Genomic DNA, 23794 nt, shown 5'->3' on the forward strand with positions numbered 1-23794 from the left:
AAAATGGAATCAAAAAGGTCAAAATGTCTTTGAGACAGCTGAAGTGTTAATCAATATTTCCTGATTGATTTTTTTTTTTAAAGTTAAAGGTCTGCAGTGCAAGCCTTTACTTCTTTATGACTGTGAGACTGGCTCTGCTGCATGTGTTCCATATGAACTTGCACCAGCAAGTGCTACTTTAACACTAACTGATAACACAGAACCAGTAATATGTGGATCTCAGGAAGCTATTCTGTTTGCAGGCTAGCAATGCTCTTGCCAGCTCTCTCTTTTTTAAGGAGCAGGGAATCACAACAGGACATGAATAAGATTGGCTTTCCACGTGGATGAAGTGGGAGAACAACTACATCTATAATTTCAAGGGTGCCAGTAAGACTATGCAGACTTCAAAAAATTACTCCTCCACTGCTCACTGAAATTCAGTTCTACTGTTGGAGCATCTTTTTTTTTTTTTTTTTGGGGGGGGGGGGTACTGGGGATTGAGCCCAGCGGTGCTTAACCACCAAACCACATCCCAGCCCCTTTATATTTTCTATTTTCAGATGGCCTCACTAAATTGTTGAGGCTGGCTTTGAACCTGCAATTCTTCTGCCTCAGCCTCCTGAGTCACTGAGATCATAAGTGTGTACCACCATGCCCGGCATGAGTGATTCTTTCTGAAGAGCAACTGTTCACAAGAATTGGGGGAAACTGCTGGGGATAGGGTTCCAATGACAAGGCAGAGGGTGGGGCATAGAAGTTTCTGGTCATTGCTTAGCTGATGTCTAGTCTTGGGCATATAGCTGGAGGACCCTGAGGGCAACCAGAGTAGACCAAAAAAAAAAAAAAATACTGTCTGTATCATTATACACTGTAACATAATGTCAAATATTCTCAGAGTGCCTTTTAAGTATGTCTATAAAACCAGTAGATGTTGACAGGCATATGGAAGAATAGCATATAGGCAGGGGTTGCTGGGAAAGAGATGCAACAGGCAGATGCTTATGACAGTCTCAAGGGGGTGATGACTTTTTTAAGTAAATGAGGTAATAGATGTTCAATGCCTTGCAAACCTAGGTTGCTACTATTTGAAAGACAATGGGGTTGAGTGCAGAGAGACAGAGACATTGTTAAACTACTAATATCACCCATTCTAGTCAGGGGATATGGGCAAAATGACAAAGAGGATAGGAACATCCACTCTAATGAAGCTGCAAAGTTGAAATGAGGATCAAATGAAAGAAAGTATGTACTTTCTATATGTAAATGAGCTTCCTTAGAATGACAGACAATTAGAGCCACAAGAAATGATAAGTGTCAGCTATACACAATTTTCAGAGGCCTAGTGACCAGACATTCCTCTCTTTAATCCCCTCTCCTCCCATGGAGGACATCTGTAAAACCATGACCCTTGAATACAAGGAACAACCCAGTAACTGGTTAAATTTCACTAAGATTAAGAGTAAAGCCATGAGAATTAATAAAAGCCTCACTTACTGCTATTCTTTTAAAAACTTACTTAACTTGAATTAATAGTTGACAAGGTGTTGCCAAATATATCACTGCAGTGCCAGATATTCTGTAATTAATAGATGGGAATTCTTTGTAATTATTACATTAACCATCCACACATGGGTGGATCTTCCTAAGTGTCTGAGAAGTTTGCTCCTTTAAAAAGTATCAGAGTAGCAGCTAAAAACGTCTGCCACCTTGGTAACAGAGCTGACGAAAATTCCCAAACAGAAGAGTCTGAATTAATAAAATTTTATTGCGCTTTTTTCTCATTAAAGGGACAGATACAATTAAATGATAGAGGCCCATGCAACTATATGAGTCTTTGTAATACCTAAAATATCCCTAGTTTTCTCTTGAAATTAGATTTGAAGGGATTTCAAGAATTTAAATAGTTCACACTCCTTTAAATAGACTAGTACTTAACCCTGAAATAAAATCTAATCTCTACACATAAACCAAAATTGGGTTCCAATAAGTTAAAGAAATGAGCACTTAAAATAACAGAATAATGATAGAATTTAAAATTAATTTTCAATTTACTAATGGAACTCTTCTGGTCCATATTTAATTATTTATCTGTGTGTTCTATGTAGATATAGATAGGTAGAGATGGAAAGGGTGTGATTCCAGGAATAATTAAACATTTACACACAGGTCCCTGTGCTGGGTAACTGGTCAAGGATATTGGGTGGAATAAGACATGGCTCACTTGCAGGAAAAAAGGTAGGAAAGTGTGGCTCCTCATAGGACAGGTAGAACGCAATGACAGACGTTCTGAGAGCTGCTGGAGAGTTAAAGCACATTTGAGTTGGATCTTGAAGGACTTGCAGGGGGAGGAAATTCATGTGGAAAGGACAGAGTGGCAAACAGCTGAGGGTAGGCAGGAGTCCTGAAAGGCATGCATTTGACCAAGACTTGTGTGAAGGGAATTTGGAGATTAGACCAATGCTCATGGGCCTAAACAAGGAGCTCAGTGAATGTCACTTGGTTGTGGGGGTGTGGGGCTCTTCTTTATTTCATATATAACAAGAAACTCCTAGGTGTTTCTCAATAACATCTGATGGGATCCCAGGTGTATTGAGAAATGTTACTTCAGCAGGATGGATCAGAATTCAGAAAGATTGGAATCCAGTTCCACATCTAGAAGTCTTGAGCAAAATGAGAGCCGGGTCCACATCTCATTTTCCATTGTGTGTTCAGTGCCTCGCACACAACAGTACTCAAACCATGTTGAATGAATGAATAAGTGGACAGATAGATGAATGAATGCACAGGAGAAGAGAGGAAAAGGGATGAAATCCTGAACACATAAGTGACAGTGGAAATGAACAGAGGACAGATTTAACAGTGAAACTAAACAAAGACCAACATGTTGGAATGTAGCTGACCCAGAAACAATTCAAATTATAGAAAGTTCATCTTCTTGTGTTTCTAGTTAAAGAAGACCAGAGAAAAGTCCAGTGAGTTCTTTGTGGAAATCAGAATCAAAACAAAATGAAGTTGTTTTACATCCCTTCCCCACGTATCTTCCCAACACTAAAACAAAGAAAGAAAATAGACCATAAACTCACAAAAATAGTATAAATTGGGCATCTCTATTCTATAAACCTGAAATCCAAAAAGTTCCAAGATCCAAAACTTCTTGAGGGCCAAGGGGATACCACAGTAAAAAATTCCTGATGGTTCACAAAATGCAGGTACTGCATATATAAAATTCCATTCAGGCTATGAGCACAAGGTATATATTAAACATAAATGAATTTCTTTTTTAGACTTGGGTTCCATCCCCAAGATATCCTCATACATACATGCAAATATTTCCAAATCTAAAATACCCAAAGCACTTTTGGTTCTGAGCATTTCCAATAAGGGACACTCAATCTGCAATTCTCTGTTGAATACCACACTTAACTGGGATTCTTTAACATGACACTACTAAGCACAGTGGCTCTGGCTGGGTCCCTGACATTGATTTGAATATCTCCCGATGATTGCGCTGATTTGCCAGTGAAGGGGGTCCTTGTAAGTCTCTTTAACAACCTCTTCTCTGAATCTCAGTATCTGCTGTGGAGTCTATATTCTCATCCTAAAGAAGTTGGAGTAGGGGGCTGGGGCTGGGGCTCAGTGGCAGAGCACTTGCCTAGCATGTGTGAGGCACTGGGTTTGATCCTCAGCACCACCAGAAAGAAAGGAAGGAAGGAAGGAAGGAAGGAAGGAAGGAAGGAAGAAAGGCAGGCATTCTGTCCATCTACAACCACAAAAATAAATAAATAAATAGATAGATAAATAAGTAGGTAGATAAATAAATAAATAAATTGGAGTAGAAGGGGAAAAGGTAAAACTTCAGCGTAAGGAAAACTCAGAGACCTATATGCAACATTTCCCAAAGCACATTTCACACACACTCATCTCATGGGGTACTAACTGGGTGTTATTTTTAAAAAGGCGTCCATGATTAAATATGTAGAAACCCCAAGGGTAAACAAAGTTCAACAATAGACTTTTTACTGCAGGACATTTTGGTTCCACCAATGTATAATTAAGAGTCTTTAAGAGGGACATCAATTGTGCTGTATTTCACAAATTTGACCATGGACATGTCTTTTCACAGAAGATTCCCAGGTTTGAACTTCTGAGGAAGTCTCCCCGGGGCATGCTGCTCCACTGCCCTACATTAGCACTGAGGCATAAGCATTTCCATGTGGGTCATTAATTATCAGGAAGGTTTTTCCTCTTTTGCCCAGAATTGGCTCCTTAGACAAAGGAGCCTCCTTTGTCTGCACTGGGCAGAAAGACAGCCATGTGGCCAGAGCTGGACACACTGACCAACACCTACAAGTCTGCCAGATTGACCAGAGACATCCATGGTCACAAAGTCCCAAAGTGTCTGTTACATGCATCAAACTCAGAGCAGGCAAACCTTTTCCTGTAAAATCCTAAAGAAAATGGCAGAAATCAACAATAAGGCAAAAGGAGAGTAATATTGCTCTTAACAGACTGAACGATTCCTATTCTCTGGGTGACTGCCATAGACAGTGGCTAAGTAAAATCTTGTCTCTCATCCCTGAACCTTGAATCTGACCCTCTGAATAATCTAAGATGCTCTGGGACAATAATGCTGCAGTAGAGAGGTTCTCTACTGAACCTCTCTTCCCACTATGGCCGGAGCCCACTCAGCATCCAGCCCATGATGTACATGATTAGGGACGAGGGAGTCAAGTCAAAAAGTGTGCACCAGCAAGTCTGCTGCTGATAGAAAAGTTAATCTGAGCCTCTGCCATGCCTCAAGGGACGCTATCTCCAAAGAAATACAAATGGTGGTATATTAGGACTAAAGCTGTTTTATATAAGCACCTAAAAGCAAGAAAAGCATTATTAAAAGAATCAAGACAAACTGACTGGACATTATTAACAAAATACTTATCTAATTTAGCTTTTGGCTTCTATGTCCAAAGCCTCTCAGACATCTTAGCAAGTCATGTCCAAAACTGCACTTGGACACACACCCCTCAGCCAGGCCCCTTTACCATATTTCCCATCCACCCAGTTATTTGTTGGCAGAAAGCTGCATTCTTCTCCATCTCACCTTTCCCATTCTGTTCTCCTTAAATATTTTTATAATATACCCATTTGTTCATTCAATAAATATTCATCAAGTCTACTTATATGCCAGGCATAGATTGTACTGCTCTCCATCCCAGTGAGGCCACCAAGACTTCCTGCCCATAGTACAAGTGGCCTCCTCACACTCCTATTCATTCACAGGGTAGAGAGAATGAACTCCAGTTCATTCTCTCTACCCTGTCTCCAGGGAAATCTAAACATAAATCTGACCACTGCTCTCACCTGCTCAAAACCCTTCAGTGGCATCCACTGCCCTCAAAATGAAGGTGGAACTCCTTGGCATGGTCTTAGCAGCCCCCATGACCAGGCCAGCAACTCAGCCCATTTACACTAAAGGACTCTGGCTTCTGGCCCTTCCTTAGGGCTCTTTCCATTTTGAGCCTATACATGTGCTGCTTCCTCACCCTGTACCCCCAAATCCTTGACCAATTCAGTCCTTTCTATTATATATTAATCCTCATCTTAGGAGGGTCTTCCCTGGTTTCAAACCTGGTCAGATCTCACAGCAGCCTGGAGGTGATAATCTTCATTTGATTGAGGTGTGTTGTTGTTGTTTTATGTCTATCTCTTTCACCAAACTGTGATCCAGGTAAGATAGGAACCATGTCTACCTTGTTCACTAGAATGAAATGTTGACCTAGGGATTCAGCCTAAGAGGGGAGGAAAGCAGAATCCTGACAAGCCAAGGGCACCATCTTTGGTAATCACTCAGAACAAAGTTGGCTTAGAGGGAAATAGCAGTGAAAAGCTTCAGAACAGAATGGGATCATTATTTCTACTTTTGTCAACCAAATTCACAAACTAAGTCTTCTCAATTTAATAGGAACTTTGAAAATTTAGCATTGGGAATGCCCCTAGAATAACCAGAAACACAGACATCCTCTAACAAACAAAGGAAGGCACAGCTAGCATTTCTCCTTGGAGACCTGGGGCAGGGTATCTTGAATGTATGATCCCAAATAGGTCATAATCCCAAAAAGAGCTTAGATAATGCCAAGAAAAGTTCTAGGCTGCCTTCAGAATCATAGGAGTATGTGATTTAGTATTGATAATTAGATGGTATTCCCACTTCAAAAGTGGGTTCTGGTCTGGTTTCAACCATTAATGCAACTAAATGACCTTGAGAAGGTCATTTAGTCTCTCTAGACCTCATTTTCTTCATCTGTAAAACAGAGCCTTTAACTAGATGTACTCATAGGCACCTTCTAAATAAAATTCTAGGATTCTAAATCTCTGAAAATAACAAGATCCATTTAAAGGAGTGCAGGCAAAGGGTATTCTTTTTCCTTTACTTTTTCTTGAATCTCTGACCAAATTACTTCACTATTTTTCCTTCTGTATGGTCACCACTGTTGTCCCCTATCCTTACTATAAGAAGCTGAACAATTGCTTTGGATGATAGGTCAATTTTAGAATGGCTCTTTCTGAGGACCACAATATTTACATCACTAAGAAACTGGTACTCTTGTTTTCACTCTTTTATTATATATTTATGCTGAACTTTAAAGGGAAAAGATAAATATTCATTTTCTAACTTTTCAAATATGTTCCATTAACTTCTGGTCTTTCTCTGTGGACTTCCATACACATGGTATCTTTATTCTGAATGTCCCAGAAATCAGAATCTGAGACAAAGATATATGAGGGTGGATTATTGAGCATATGATTCTGGGAAGTAGGAGAGAAAGACAAGTGGAATGAACCTGGGAAGGAGGAAGAGATAGCACAAGCCTGTGTTATTGGGTTGGCCACTGCTAAGGGAGGCTGGTGTTCAAACACACAGGTAAATCATTGGAGTTTATGAAACGTTCTTCAGAACTATTTCCCCAGGGGACAAGAGGTAGAATTTATTCATTGGGTCTCATCCCCCATTGATCTAGTCTGCTAATTCCCTTACACTTTCAGTTGGCACATGAGTGAATGATTGTCATGCATGGGATGTCCAAGCTGGCAAGTCAGAGAAATCCCCCATCAGGGAACTAGAGACTATGTCACAGGCATAAGGCAGGATACTTTCAAAAGGCACATGCCCAAGCTGGTCAAAGTACACCAGCAATCCCATAGCCAAGAGGATTCAGAGTGGTGCACACAGGTGTCCCTACACAAGGCTGCCACCACTGTAGAATAGTCTCTCAAGTGTAGTATTACTGACATTTCAGCCAGATCATTTGTTGTGCGTTGTCCTGTGCATCAAAGGATGTTCAGCAGCATTGCTGGCCTCTATCCACATTCCCTCTCCCAGCTGTAACAACCAAAAATGTCTCCAGATATTCCCACCTGTTCCCCGGGGACCAAGTTACCCACTGATAAGAACCATGAGTGTAGAAATATCGTGAAGTCTGCTTTTGTCCTTCACCCATTCTCCTTAATAGCTCTCCATTTTGCACCATATCAAAAGTCACACTCAAGTAGACCACACAGGGGATATTTATGCCTTATGCCTAAAATTTAATTTTTAGGCTTCACCATGATTCATTTGCATTTAGCTGGATAATTCCTTCATAATAAAGAATGATGGGATTTTAAATACTCTACATGATTTGAGATAGTCATGAACAGGCTAGATGTAGGATTAAAATGTCAAAATTACATTATTGGACTTAATTGCTAAAGTTTTAAAGAGTTAAAATTCTTTTTAACCATGGAAACACAGATATCTAAGCAGGATTCTTAACATTTTATGAGACAAGGATCATTTTGAGAAAAAGGGACAAGATTTCCCTAATTTATGCATAAATGATATGCACACAATTTCACATTCCACTTCAAGGCCCACATTTGCCCACCTAAACCCATCTGAGGAACCCCTAAGAGTCCATCTTAACTATTACTGATGAATGTTTGAGTTGTCTCCAGTTTTTAGTTATTATGCTTAATGGCTTCTATAAAGATTCTTCTTGTGTCTCACAAATTCACACATTTATTTCAAGTACAAATCTAAGATGCAATTATCAGATGCTGAGATGTATGTTAAGTTCAGATAATAGATATTGCCAATAAGCTTTCAAGAGTACTTATATTAGGGGCTGGGGTTGTAGCTCAGTGGTGGAACACTTGCCTAGCACACGTGAGGCACTGGGTTCTATCCCCAGCACGACATAAAAAAAATAAAATAAAGTTATAAAATATATTTGAAAGAAAAAAGAGTACTTATATTAATTTAGCTATGCATGAGAGTTCAGTTGTTCCATATCTTCCTGAGCACTTGGTAATGTTAGCCTTTCTCGGCCATTCTAATGTGTGTGATCTGTTATCTCATTGATCTTAAATTTTATATCCCTGATGATTAGTGAAATTGAGCAACTTTTAACATATTTATTAATCACTTGGACACTTTCTTTGGTGCAGTACCTATTTATGTTTTTTTGTTTTTTTTTTTTTTGCTTATTTTTCTATTGGATGGTTTTCTTTTTATTTATAATGGTTATTTTTTGTTTGTTTGTTTGTTCATTTGTTTTTTGGTCTAGGGATCAAACTCAGGGATGCTTTACCACTGAGCTATATCCCCCCAGCCCTTTTTATTTTTTATTTCGAGACAGAGTCTTGCTAAATTGCTGAAGCTGGCCTTAAATGTATAATCTACCTGTCTTGACCTCACCAGTAGCTGGGATTACAGATGTGTGCCACTGCACTGAATTTATAAGAATTCTTTATATATGTTTAAATGAACCTTGTATTGAGATATTATAAACATAATAAACACCATCTCCTATTCAATGACTTGCCATTTTATTCTTTAAAAAGATATTCTGTAAACAGAAATACTTCATTCTATAAAGAGAAACATTTCATTTTAATATAGTTTATCTAATCAACATTTTCCTCTATGATGCGTGGCTTTTTGTGCATAGTTTAAGGATACTGGCCTATCCTAACTACATATATATTCTTCTAAGCTCTTTCTAGAAACTCTTTGTTTTACTTGCCACATTAAGAATAATAATCCTGGCTGAGAAGAATGGCACATGCCTGTAACCCCAGCTACCTGGGAAGCTGAGGCAGGAGGATCACAAATTCAAGAACAATCGGGGCAACTTAGTAAGATGCTGTCTTAAAATTAAAAATACAGCTGGGTGCCGTGGCACACACCTGTCATCCCAGCATGTTGGGAGGTTGAGGCAGGAGGATTGTGAGTTCAAAGCCAGCCTCTGCAAAAGCAAGGTGTTACAAAACTCAATGAGACCATGTCTCTAAATTAAATACAAAATGGGGCTAGGGATATGGCTCAGTGGTCAAGTGCTCCTGTGTCCAATCACAGGTAACCGCCCCCCCCAAAAATTAAAAATACAAAAAAGGGCTGGGAATGTACAGCTTTATGGTAGAATACCTCTGGATTCAATTCATACTACGGCAAAAACAAAACAAAACAAAACAAAAAAACAATAATCTGTCTAAAATTGATTTTTGTGAATGGTATGAGGTAAAGAAACACGTTTTTTTCCATGAGCACATTTATTGGAAAGATTATCCTTTATGTGGATACTGACACACAATGTGGGGAAGAGGGGCTGGAAGTTCACTGGAGTCAACAAAGGGGAATGAAGGGAGAGGAGGGAGAGTGGGAATAGGAAAGATAGTAGAATGATGGGACATAACTTTCCTGTGTTCATATATGAACACATGACCAGTGAAACTCCACATCACGGACAAGTGCAAGAAAGGGATCCTAATTAGAATAAGTTATACTCCACATATGTACAATATGTCAAAGTACACTCTACTGTCATGCATATCTAAAAAGAGCAAATTAAAAAATAGTATGTGTAATAAAGTATCCGAAAGCTTAAAAAACAGGAATAAGTATGATAAAAATATGAAATTATATTTTCATTACTAAAAAAAAAAAAAGGATTACCCTTTCCCCACTGCTCTACAGTGTCATCTTTGCTATCATCTACTGAATCTTTATATTCCCCAAATTCTTCTGTTGAAGCGCTAATTCTCAATGTGATGGTACTTGGAAATGGAGCCTTTGAGGGGCAATGACGGTTGGATAAGGACTTGAGGGTGGGTCTCTCATGATGGGATTAGTGCCTTTATAAGCAGAGACACCAGAAAGCCTACTGTCTGTCAACTTCATGAGGTAAGAGCAAGAAAGCAGTCATCTGCAACTGGAGGCAAGAGCCCTCACCAGACACCAACCCTGGTGGCACCTAATCTTGACTTCTAGTCTCCAGAAATATTAGAAAGTAAACTTGAATTGTTTAAACCACCCAATCTATGAAATTTTATTATGGCTACCTAAACTCTCTTAAACCTTTGCTATAAATCAAAGAACGGATTATATTTGTTTCTGGACATTGTCGCATTGATTTATGTGTATATCCTTGCATTCTTTTTTTTTTTTTTTAAGAGAGAGAGAGAGAATTTCTTTAATATTTATGTTTTAGTTTTCGGTGGACACAACATCTTTGTTTGTATGTGGTGCTGAGGATCGAACCCGAGCTGCACGCATGCCAGGTGAGCGTGCTACCGCTTGAGCCACATCCCCAGCCCCACATATCCCTGCATTTTTACTTCATCATTTTAATTATTCTAACCTCATAATAAGCCTTGAGCCCTAGTCATATAAGTCTTCCAATTTTTTTTCTCTTCAAGATTGTCTTGGATATTATTGCCCCTTTGCCTCTCCATGCAAATTTTAGAAACAATCTTTTAATTTCCACAAAATTGAAAGGCAGGATTCTTGTCAGAATTAAATGAAATACATAGATTAATTTAGGAAGAATATGCCTCTTTACAATATTTAGTCCCTGATCCATAAACATGATATGTTCCTCCATTGATTTATGTCTTCTTTAATTTTTCTGAGCAATTTTTATAGTTTTTGATGAAATAAGCTTTCACATATTTCCTTAGATTTCCTGAGTATTTTAAGGTTTAATGCTATTTTAAGTAATATTTTCAAGCTTTGCTTGTTTTTTGGGTTTTTGTTAGTTGTTGGTACCAGGGAGTAAACCCAGGGACACTGAACCACTAAGACACATCCCCAACTCTTTTTATTTTTTATTTTGAGACAGGGCCTTGCTAAATTGCTGAGGTTGACATAGAATTTGTGATCTTCCTTCCTAAGCCTCTGGAGCCATGGGATTACAGGCATGTGCCATAAGCTTTGTTTTTTGTTCTGTGGTTAGTATATAGACTTATAATTGATTTGAGGGTATCGATTTATGTTTAAAAATCTTGATAAGTATACTAATTAATTATAATAGTTTACCTATAGATTAAGTTGGATATCTATTCAAAATGGCATTCTACCTTTCAAAACTCTTTAAAATGTAATAGTTACCTTATTATATTTTTCTGTGAATTCCAGTACAAAATTGAATAGAAAGGTGATAGTAGTTATCTTTCTCTTGTTCTTGACCTTGACGGGAACACTTCGAATATTTCCTCATAATTCCTCATTAGACATGTCTGTTGTGAGTGTTTTGTGGATCTCTTGTCAGATTAAGGAAGTGTTAGTCTACTCCCACTTTTCCAAGAGTTTTTATTATTTATTGTGTTTTGTCAAATTATATTTATGTATCTACTAAGATTGTATAAGATATTTCTTTATTCTGTTAATTTGGCTAATTATATTGACTAATTTTTAAAGTTTAAACCAAACCAACCTTGCATTCCTAGAAAAAAAAATCCAAATTAAATATGATTTATTATCCTCTTGCATATAACTTGGCTTAGTTTGCTATAATTTTGTTCAGGATTTTTGCATCAATGTTCATGATGAACAGAAGTTTTCAATTTTAATGTAACTCAATTACATTAAATTATAACTTTCCTTACTTAAAATGCCCTTGGCACATACTTCGATCAATGTTGTGCCAGGATTATAAAATGAGTGAAAGTATTTCTTCTTTTTCTATTCCCTAAGAGAGTTTCTCCAAGTTCAGTTTTATTTTTTCCTTAAATGTTTCATAGAATTTACCACCGAAGCCATCTAGATCTAGAATATTCTTCATGAAAAGAACTTAATTATTTGATTTCTTTAATAGATGTAGGGCTACTTATGTTTCTGTTTCTTCTTGTGCCTGATTTGGTAAGCTAAATATAATATGACTTCTCTTTTACAGAAATTCTAGGAATTACTTCCAATGATCACTGCCTCTGTGTAACATCAAAATGATTAGGTCTATCACAAACTGAATTTAATTTCCATGCATGTCTGAGTTTGTTAGGATGAACCAACTACTAAGTATAACCATAAAGATCTAATTTAAAAATAATAATACTAAATAATTATGTTTAATAGCATATGGATGATAATAGTCTTTATTTAGTTGCATTTCCTATTTCTAGCACTTTTCATCTTTAAAATTAGATCTATTATTTCAACTCACTCATTCAGAGTAAATATATTAACAATCATTGGAAGGTGTCCTAAGTGGCATAAATCTCCCACCAGATTTTTGACTGCTATACTTATACTCATAGATGAGTTCGCTTTAAATTTGTTCAATCAACTAAGAACTATATATTAAAATATATTTTTATACTAAAATATCCCTTTCAGATAATAAAATCAGGTGAATGATTAACTATACAAGTCACAATTAGGATCTTATAAATGTAGGAAAATTACAAGTCACCTAAGGTAACCACATCATTTGCAGATGAGGAACTAAGGATCAGAGAGGGTAAGTGACTTGTTCAAGATTAGATAGGTAATAAATGATAGAGCTGGCATTAATTACACTGGCCTCCTGGTTATTGCTCTGACAGTCTTTCTACCATCCCATGCTACCAACCAAATTATACATTTCTTCTAGTATTAAGAATGATCAAACATACAAAAATTGCCTGACACTTTTTTAAAGAACTTTGTATTAAAAAAAAGAAAGAAAGAAAGCAGAACCCATATCATAATTACCTAACACGTTAATGTTTCAATTGGGGCCTTTTATTATTATTATTACTTTGAATTTCAAATGACTATCTTTCTAGTCTATATTGTTTCAGGTACCATTTTTTTTCAACTGTATATAACAGTTCTTGATTATCTGACTTTCTGGCACCTTACTTTTTTTTTTGTACCAGGGATTAATCTCAGATGCACTTAACCACTGAACCATATCCCCAGCCCTTTTTATTTTTTATTTTGAGACAGGGTCTCACAAAATTGCTTAGGGCCTCCCTAAAGTTTTTGAGGCTGGCTTTGAACTTGTGATCTTCCAGCCTCAGCCTCCTGAGTTGCTAGGATTACAGGTGTGCTCCACCACGTCCAGCTACACTACTTTTAACAGTCCTTGTACTTCCACATTGCACTCTCCAAATACAGTTACAATTATACCATACATTCTAAAATGAAACTGTAATGATGTTTTGATTATATGCCAGTTATACTGTAAGTTCTTAGTAGTCGGGGATAATGATATATATTTGTATTTATTTGTCTAGTACAATGTAAAGAACATTTAATAAATACTTAATGAACTAAAATACTGATGTAGTGTTTTGGATAACCTTGTGGTTATGAATATGAGAAATAATGCATAGGTTCAAATATCAACTCTGCCACTTATAACTTATGTGACCTCAGGCATGTTGTTTAACTTCTCTGTGTCTCAGTTTACTCATCTATAAAATAATAACAGAGGCATCCTCATAAATTCATTGTGAAAATTAAATGATATAATCTATTAGAACATTGCCTAGCCCATAAGAATCATTCAGAAATTATTAACTATGATGAGATTATATCACGTTATTAACTGCTCCTATTCCTGCCATTCATCATAATTCTTCCTATCCCTATCCTAAGTGACTTAGGAAACTGAAAGTTCAGTGAATCTCTTTTTTATTTTTTGAGAAATATATCTGGTACATAAATAGTAAGTCATCCAAATCCCATTAACTCTAGGTAATTTTATTTAATAATCATATTTTAAGAGTTGGACAAATAAATAAAACGCCAAAGCAATTTTGATTAAATCCTGTTTTCTCAATGGCTATTTGGAATACATCATTCATATGCAAGCCCCAAGAATATTGAATAACAGATAAAATAAATAATGACCATAATGCAAACCACATTCTGATTCCCACTTTCCTGCAAGTAACAACTCCATGTAAGACTTGTAAGAGCCAAAAAGTAACATGCTTATTAACTGTGGGTTACTCAGCTATATACATAGAGCTTAGCAGATCACGCGGGTGTTTCCATATTCTCAGTTAAGCTAATTGTTCCTTGGAGTCCAGTTCTTATAACCTCTTAGGAATTTCAAGATTTGCCTGAAAAAATAGATCATATTTCCATGACTATGCCTGAACACAAATTGGAAAAGATCACTGAATGCAAACCATCCTGGAGAACAGGAAACGGTCATTGTTTTCAAAGAAAGACCAGACGTTCCTGCACACAGGAGATCAAGCTGGCCTTAGGAGACTGAGCTTATCTTCTTACACATGAACCTGGGCATAAACCTGGGCACATAATGTGGACGGGCTCCCGTTTTCCCTCACCCTTGGGCACATGGCAAGGAATACAAATACGGGCACTTATCATTGGAGGCAAAAGACATTTTATTCAAAACTGCCACACAAATGCATCAAGAAAAGTATATTCCATCCTTTTTTCGCATTGCATCTCATTTTTAAAGTATTCAGGGATTTACCAGGGATTCTGGACTCAGAACAGGCGAGTTGTAAGCCTGTGGGAAAACCTGTCAAAAGATTCGAATCTACAATGTGGTCTCCTAGATACACAGTGTTTTCTGCAGCAGTGAAGCTTCACTCGATATATATATATATATATATATATATATATATATATATATATATATATATATATATATATATATATATAATATATATATAATTATATATATAATATATATAGCTTCATTTCATGTTTTCTTGTGAACAAAAATAATTACACAAATAATTTAATTGATTTTTTTCTTTAAATTCTTGGGAGTAGAATGTCATCATGGTGCAAGTCTGAAATGAGGAGGAAAAAACTCCTGGTTTTGGCTCCAACTGGGCTACAGTTGACCCTGGTTGCTCTGACCAGAGGTTGATAAGATGGGGAGACCCAAATCCTCCTAACTACTGCAGATAACAGATGTGTGTCCATGGAGCCAAGTGCTGTTACTCTTGTAAAGCAGTAAAGACTATTATAAGGTCTTTGTAAATGATTTTTTTTTTCAAAAATCCCTTCTGAAGCCAGATGTAGTGGTGCACACCTATAATCTCAGTGGCTTAGGAGGCTGAGGCAGGAGGATCATGAATTCAAAGCCAGTCTCAGCAACTTAGGTGCTAAGCAACTCAGTGAGACCCTGTCAATAAAAACAAAAAAGGGCTGGGGATGTGGCACAGTGGTTGAGTGTCCCCAAGTTCAATCATTGGTACCAAAAAAAAAAAAAAAAAAAAAATCCCTTCTAAATGTTTTACTTCAATGGTCTAGCCTCAGGGGAATAGGGCAGGGACCAGGTTTTAGTGGAGACTCACTACAGCACAGTTCTTGCCATCCATTCCAAAAGCCCTTTCCTGGCGCAGTCCTCTTTGAATCAAGTCCCAAAGGACTGGGCCCATATTAAAACCTTTAACATGAGAAGAATTACAGCAAGGTGACAATGCAATTAACCTGAGTAATCTTTCAAAATTCACTGATAATATATAATTTTTGCTACTTTAGACTCCATTCATGATGTGATTTTTTTTTAATTAGAAAGAAGGAGGTTTTCAGATCTGTTCAAACTAAAAGAATAAAGGCATGTTTGCATAAAAAGAAAGAATTGGTCAATGCTTTTCATTGTTTTTCGTATTCTTACAACAGTTTTTCAAATGGCTGCTCTGCAGCTTTATTCTGCTCACTTCTCAGACTCTGCAGAAAAGTCTGTGATTATTATTTAAGGATCATGGTGATTCCCTTCACTGCATAGGGGGGACAAAAGGCAAAATCAGGGCTATTATCCTGTGTTTATAACAAGTCTATCACCATAGTAACACCTGCGATGTCACAAACAGTACATCAAGGACCAAAGGCTGTCTCTGAGGGGGAAGGGCAATTAGCCTCAAAGATGGACACACACATGTGAGGTCAAAGAAGGGTCAATGCTGTGATAATCACCAAGACACAGGGTGCTCCCCTTCTCCAGAGGAAAGAGGGTGGGCCAGAAGAACAGTTCCCCAGGCCCAGAAGCAAGCTACACCCACACTTCTGTACACAGCTGTGCAAAAGGAGTGGAAATCCAAGCAAATGTGGTATCACTGTGTTCCCAATCATGAGTATTCCATTGGGCTCTCTGGCTGCCAAGACATGGAGGGGTTCCAGTGGTAAGCCTGCCCAAGTGCATGAAACACACTCTAGCAAGGGAACCAGTGCCTGGCCAGATGGAGCCCTCTGGTACCCTGGAAGAGAAGTAATTCCCTCGTGGTGGCAAGTACTTAAAAACCCAAGCTAGGTTCTATCCCCACCATGCCATCTCGTTCAAAGACCCACAGATTCTTAGGGTTAAAGAAGTCTAGGTTCTCAGAGTAAGATCAACTCTCCCAAAAGATAGGCACTTTTAAAAAATACCCTTTTGCAGGAAGAAGCTGTATATCCTGCCACTGGAGGATATGGAAGTAGAATATTAATAAGCATTATTATTCTGATAGTCTAGGGAAGCTTTATAAAAGTATTCTGAAAATGTAACCTTATATTAAAAAAAAATAATGGAATCCATAGCAGCGGGGCACCCCTGTAATCTCAGCTACTCAGAAGGCTGAGGCAGGAGGTTCGCAAGTTCCAGACTAGTCTCAGCCTCGAACTTAGTAATCTTAGCTCAAGTGCATAGAAGTCACCTTACCTTGAGGAAGCTACTTAACCTATCTGAGCGTCAGTTCTATTTAATGATATCTAACATGCAATTTCCTAGAGTTATTGTAAAGACTGAACTGAATAAAGAATGTAAATGAGTTTCATAAACTCTAAAGGATTTAACACAAATGTAAAGTATTATTAGCTTACAGTACAACATAGGAATCCAAAGCATACATACAATCCTCATCTTCTCTATCCTGAGAGATGGACACTAGCATGACACAGTCATTGCTAAATTGTTCAGGGTCTGATTAGCAGAAGACAATTAGCTGCTGGCTATTGTACCCTTTATCAGTAACCTTCAGGAATGTCTTTGGTTAACATGACAGGGAGGGAGACCTCGACTCAATTACCTTGAATAACAACTCTGGTAAAAGTTTTAGTAAAGGAAGAGTTGAAATAATCAACCAGGTGGAAGTTTCTGTATAATGTATGAACTTGAATGACTTAATTAAGAGCAATGGAATCCTTGCTTTATATCAAGAAAGCTGTGGTTAAGCTCAGACAGGTTGGGGCTAATCCAGATAAAATACTCACATTCTCTCAGTGAACCACTTGTCTTACATATGTGCAGTAAGATTTGTATATATTGATATACAAATTCAACAAATATTGGTGTGCCAGGGCTCATGTATACCCTTAAGACCACTATTTTCCTGCCCTTTTTGTTGAACCCTCCTTAAATTATTACACAGCACACCTTGTCAAGCCCACAGCCAGGTTCTGAAACCCTATTCATCTTCTTGTTATCGTGAGACTTGGCTAATCTCACCCTAGTACAAGCATCAGCAAACTATAGCCCCTGGGTCAAACCCAGCCCACTGTCCTTTTGGTAAATAAAATTTTAAGGGAACACAGCCATATGCACTGGTTTATATATTATCTATGGCCACCTTCCTGCTACAACAGTGGAGTCTAAAGTGATAGAGGTGGCATGGCCCACAAACCCTAAAGTACTATCTGGCCCTTTACAGAAAATGTTTGGTGACCCCTGCCCTAGATGGCATGACTAAGAACAATTCGTTTCTCTGGTAAGTTTCAGTTTAGAAACAAACACAGTAAGCTCCTAGAAAGCATAGAACATTCTTGTTTCTTTGTCTTGTCTTGTAGAACCCTCAACCTTATAGAACAGAGTCAAGGTTAGAGCAGTTACAAAAAAATTAAACATGTCCTTCCCTACTTTCTGTTTTCCACAGATGAGTGCCTTGGCGTTCCATGGTAGACAGCATAAAACCACTGGTGTTCGGTTACTCTGGTCTCTAATTCCTCAGAGTTCCTATGTCTAAGACTTCCAAGGCTCAATTTTTGGCCTCTATCCCTTTGCATATTTATTTCCTGATCTGATGTGGAATTAGAGTTAAATAGGAGCTGTGTGCTTGAATTCCACGTGGCTGGCTCAGCAGGAAACTCCAGGGCAGGTTTTTTGGCATGCTGAATTCATGTTAGCCTCAGCTATGCTAATTTCTAAAGCTGTTTGCTTTGCGCAAATAAATCTTAGAGACGAATTTGCATTTGGATGCACACCTTTTTATGCACAAATTATGTGCATGATAACTCTAGGGCAGAATAAGGACTGAAAAAATAGAAAGGTATGGTGTTTACATTTCCACAACAACTCCATGAGGTAAGACTGTGCCCCACCCACACCTTTTATAGATGGAAAAACTGTAAAGAGGAAACCTTACTTAACTTGCCCACATTGACAAAGCAGGCTATTGACAAAGCCTAGAATGAAAAATCAAACTTTCTGATTGGAAGCTCATAGTCTTGTCACTTAGTCACACTACTTTATTGATACACTCAACAACATCACCTCTCACCTAAGCCATGGAACATATATCCAAACATGAATGCTACTATTACAAAATAAGTTGCTCTCCCCCACCCCCAGTTGGCCTACGCAAAATATGACTTTGGTCCTTGGGAGAGAAATTAGGACCAAAAATCACAACCAACCAAAGGAAAATAGAAACACTAAGGCAACTTTATATGATATGCCAATTATATTAGTCATGAGATAAACACAATTATATAAATGATTTTAACAAGTAAATGGATTTTAATGACATATCTAAGGACGTCAATATGAAAGGACACTTTTACTGCTAAAATGTAGTAGACCAACAAGAGAATGTGGCTCTAACCATGAAAGAAAATGAAAAATGTGAGCAACACTTAGAAAACAATGTAAATACATCCATAACATAAGCCCGGGAACTTAAATCCACCAATTTCCTGTTTATGGAAACATAACCAAACACCTAACTTCCCTAATAAAAAACACAAGCATTAGCTTTAGAATATTACAATAAATGCTGTTATTGTAATTCAGTATTTATCGTTGTTCAATCTATTACACAGAAAAAATAACTAGTGTCACAATTAAGCATACCAGCATAATTCCAACATTTTATAGCAAGCCAGATACAATATTATTTAACTTTTTTCTCTGTGTGAAACATATCAGTAGCCAAGCTTGCAATATCATAATGCTCAGCTCATTGCCATCCAGATCTAATACACTGCCATCCAATTTTCTGGAAATATAAAAGAACTGATTACATTTTCATGCAAGTAAAATTCAGATCTCCATCTTTTTTAAGCTCTCAAAGACAGCTTTCCAGGAATTAGAAAGAACTCTGTGGAGACAGTGCATAATCTAGCTAGGTTCTTGAATGGATTTAGACGAAGGCATATTGAGGGACATGCCTGCCACATGTCCTTTTACAAAACTACCCTCTTTCTTCAGAAACTCCAGAAAACCAGACTTTCCTTACGTACTGCCCAGTTCAAAATTGCTTTTTTTCTTGCTAATCAGTCATTGTATTTCTCTTATTAAAAAAAAATTTAAACCTTTTTTTTTAAATAAGTGAATTCAGAGAAGGAAAATAATTATTTTGTAGTTGGTGGTAAAACCTAAGCAGTAGTAGGGGACTTTTCCTGATGTAACAATAAAATACTTTAAATGAGACATGCACTAATATTTCCCATCTACAAAGTTGCTAAAACAGTCCTCAAGTTCATTTGAGCACTTAAGAGTTATTTATACTACAGTTATATGAATGGTTATCATTGGAAACTCCAGTAATGCTTACCTGCTGGTGGCTTTATGAAAGGTGGAGGAATTAAAGGTACAATAATGGGCACATTGCCATGATCCTTTGACCCTGCAGGTGAGTCACTGACACTGAGTCCATTTCCAGTGGCAAGCCCTGAATAGCCTGTGCTTATATTGTATGGTGAAATAACACTGTCCTCGGGTAATTTTGGTTTTGGCAAAGAATTCTCTGTAAAAGAAAAAAATGATATTCAATATGACAAAAGAACTTATTCAGCAGACTTAAAGTTTCCCTTATTTCCTCGAGTAAAATGGTCATGTAACAAAACAAGTTCTTCCTTGCAAACCTTTAAACAATTTACCAGAACTCCACAGTCCATCCTGGAGCTTTTAAGTTTTGTTACCATAAATTTCCAATGGGCTCCTTTATAATTTGCTCCACTATGATAGCAAATATCCCAGTTGAATCATGGTGATAAATTTTAGCACTGTAAAATCCCATAGAAAATTGAGAGGCAATTAACCTTTTCCACATACAAAGTGATATATAGCAGGCAAGGCTCTCTGGCTACCAGAGGGAAAGCCTAAAGCAGCTTTGTGACTAGGTCCCACCCAACTGTAAACTTAAGACTATGATATAATCTACTGAACCAATGAGAAAGAAGCGGATGATTCAGAAGAAAATTGCTGTGGCACCAAGTATTGATGACGCTCCTCAAAAATCAACAAAAAATGAAAATAAAGAGAACTTACGATGATATAAACTTTATCCTTGTATTTGAATCATCAACAAAAAAAGCTTCAACCATGGAAAACAACGTTTTCCCTATAATAGCATATTCTGGCACTCTCTCTTTCCATATTCCCCAGGGGCAAAGATTATTACCTAGGCTAAGTATTATACGAGCTATTAGTCTATAGAATTTAAACTCATGACTTGCATTTTTCATTTACAGTGAAATTGATGACACTATCTGAGTAACACGATATGTACAATTTCATAGCAAGCTTAACATAAAATTTGTCACGTACATTCAATTCCACACACATGCCTGCAGGACAGCTCATTTACATTTTGTTGCTTAGCGTGTAAGAAGAAAAAAAAATACTACCTCAAAGACTGAAAAAAAAAGTGCTTGAGCAGGTAGTTCATGCCAACAGATTTTGAATACAACACAAGTACTGGGCAAATTGCCGGTGATAATGCACAATTAGTTTTACCCACATTTTATTAAAATTTCCCAAATTGGTTGCTTCTTCACATGTTCCTCCTCTTATCTTGTATAAACAAACCCTTATTCCAAATTTAGGTTCATAAATTCTGTGTTCATACAAGCTTTCCCCTTAGATATCTGGCACTGCTGTCCACTGGTACAATCAATGTAACTTCGACTCTGCCAATCCTCTTTAATTTCCACTCTTTGGCTGGGCTTCGATGAAAATTCTTACAGAAACTTATAGGATCTAATCCTCTATTCCCCTCTTACTCCTCTTCTCACCCTACTCAAGGGTGTGGGGGCAGAGGAAGACTGAAAACTTCAAGCACAAAATGAAAAAGAATTCCTACCCCAGAAAAAGGAAGGGGGTTTACGAAACGAACAGAATCTCTCTTAGAGTCTGAAAATGTAAACCTAACATTGCACATAGCAGGAAGTCCTAGTCCCTGACAATTGATGGCATATCAAAGGGATCAGGAAACTAGAAGTTAGCAAACATTGCCCCTTTCTATGAATTTGTGGGAAGGACCACAGCACTTAAAGTCCCGAGTCTTTGTCTAGTTCTTCCATTGCTGGAAGGAGATTAAATTGTGTCTATTTTTATTTTAGGTTGAGCTCTTATGTTCTGTGAAGTTCTGCTTATAGGAAAGCACTACTGGAGATGTATAGTTAAATCAACCATGGGCATAGTCAACAAAAGGAGTCCCAAAGCAACTCAGTTCTGAAGAGTTGTGATAGTTAATCCTCTTTCACATGAACAAAGGGACATTAAATGTCATTACCTTTGAGAACAGAAATGTGCTGCCGGCTCTCCCCATCTGTAGGGTAACTCCTGAATTCAATATCTTCACCATCTTTTAATTCAACCTTATCATAGCCATACCAGCCAAGGAGTTCATTCATGGTGTTTTCTGCAAAGTTCTGAAAGAGAAGCATAGGCTACTACTTATTTCTATAATCAATAACTATTTGAAAAGAAGACATAAATTGAATTGTTTGCCTTGCCCCATTTAATGTCAGCCTTACCCTTCTTCCCCTAGAGTATTGTTCATTTTTTCAAATCACGTTCAAAAATTGTAATGCATTTAAATCACAAAATGACGCATCCAATTATGACAGACCTTCAGATATTTGCAATTTAAAGATAATGAGAAAAAATGGTATTTGTCAGTTTTGCCTATGAATAGGAAGTCATATTTTTACCATATTCTTCTGCAAAGTCTGTATCCCACACTAACACAAAAATATTGTAAGGTAAAGCATAAGAAACAGCTAAGAAAAGATTTTGAAAATGAAAACAATTAATCAACCTTTTTGTGGTTCAGATTAATTTAAATTAGAATTGCTTTCTGATTCAGGTATTGTTACTTAACATGACTCTTATCTCAGATAAAGCAAAATCTCAACAAAGAAATAATTTCTCGATTGTCAACCATTATCATACAGAAAACTGAATAGGTTACAAGGGTCTCCCTTTTTAAATTTTCCTCTTTGCAAGAGTATTTTTTTAAAATCAAGGCACAATTTGCTTTATAAATTGTATTGGTGGCAGATTCTTTCTCCACGAAATGAAAGGTCATTATGATTGTATTCTGATGAGTGACATAAAAGTACCAAATAACTTTAAGGTTACTAGCCAGACCAGGCTTTGGATAATGTATGAAGTCACTTTACAAACTATAAGTCAATATATAAGTGTAATTTATTGTTACTGTTATTAGAGATATCAAAATTTGAAAATAATGAGTATAGCTAGATGGATTTAATGAAGTGTTTATTTTTAATAACTCATCAATTGCTCTATCTGGAAATAAGATGTGAAACTATGCATGTTAATGATCTTAGTGCTCATATGTACCTTAATAGTCTATCTGGCAGGGCACCATGAGTCTCCGAGACTGAGTGAGGAAAACTATATATTCTAACCTTCTCTGTGGCTCACAGAATCTTTCACTATTCTCCTAGAAGCTGTCATTTCTGAATTACACTAGGATGTATAATTTATGTACTTGAAACAAAGCACCAAGGCTAAGCTAGAATGTACACAGCCTCAACGTGTGAGTTCCATGTTTTCTCAAATTTCAAGACTTTAGATTTCAGCAGGGGTTGCATAAAAAATAAAAGATAATACACTACTAACTCCATGAAAACAAACCTGACATTTCAAACCACCCACAGGATGCTACATTTTTTGCTTTAGTACCCACTTAAGCTCTGAACTCCAACTGGGTCAATCTGTGATGGTATAGTGCACCAGCAATTTAAAAAAAAAAAAAATCTAGCCAGATTGATTCAATGTGACCATCCACAAGGCCAACAGTCAGCCATATCAAGCTTTAGTGAGGCATTTATTCTCTCTGATGGCTGATCCTGTCCACATTAAATAGACATTCTTTTCATGAATGCACAAAGATGATATGATCGATATGAATAATAAGCTCAGCAACTTCAGGAATACCACTGAGGAGGACTGGGCTAAATGCTGCTGTACTCAATCAAAAGAGATCCCTTTAATGAGGCGTCACTCTCCCCTAGCACCTAATTTCTTTCACTGAGGCCGAGTGCCTGACTCAAGAATGACAGTCCCTAAGCACA

General features: G+C 37.2%; 1 protein-coding gene across 2 annotated transcripts in view; it reads right to left on the reverse strand.

The window, feature by feature from the left end:
* Window positions 1–23794, reverse strand: part of Sobp (sine oculis binding protein homolog) — a 160639-nt gene that overhangs the window by 124725 nt on the left and 12120 nt on the right. For both annotated transcript variants that reach the window (XM_027928386.2, XM_071613896.1), the window contains exons 2-3: window positions 21982–22120; window positions 20020–20211 (exon numbers count right to left, since the gene is read on the reverse strand). In XM_027928386.2, coding sequence (XP_027784187.1) covers window positions 20020–20211; window positions 21982–22120 — 331 coding nt within the window. The remainder of the gene's footprint in view (window positions 1–20019; window positions 20212–21981; window positions 22121–23794) is intronic.

This window comes from Marmota flaviventris, chromosome 6, assembly GCF_047511675.1.
Source record: "Marmota flaviventris isolate mMarFla1 chromosome 6, mMarFla1.hap1, whole genome shotgun sequence".
Classification (NCBI taxonomy): domain Eukaryota; kingdom Metazoa; phylum Chordata; class Mammalia; order Rodentia; family Sciuridae; genus Marmota; species Marmota flaviventris.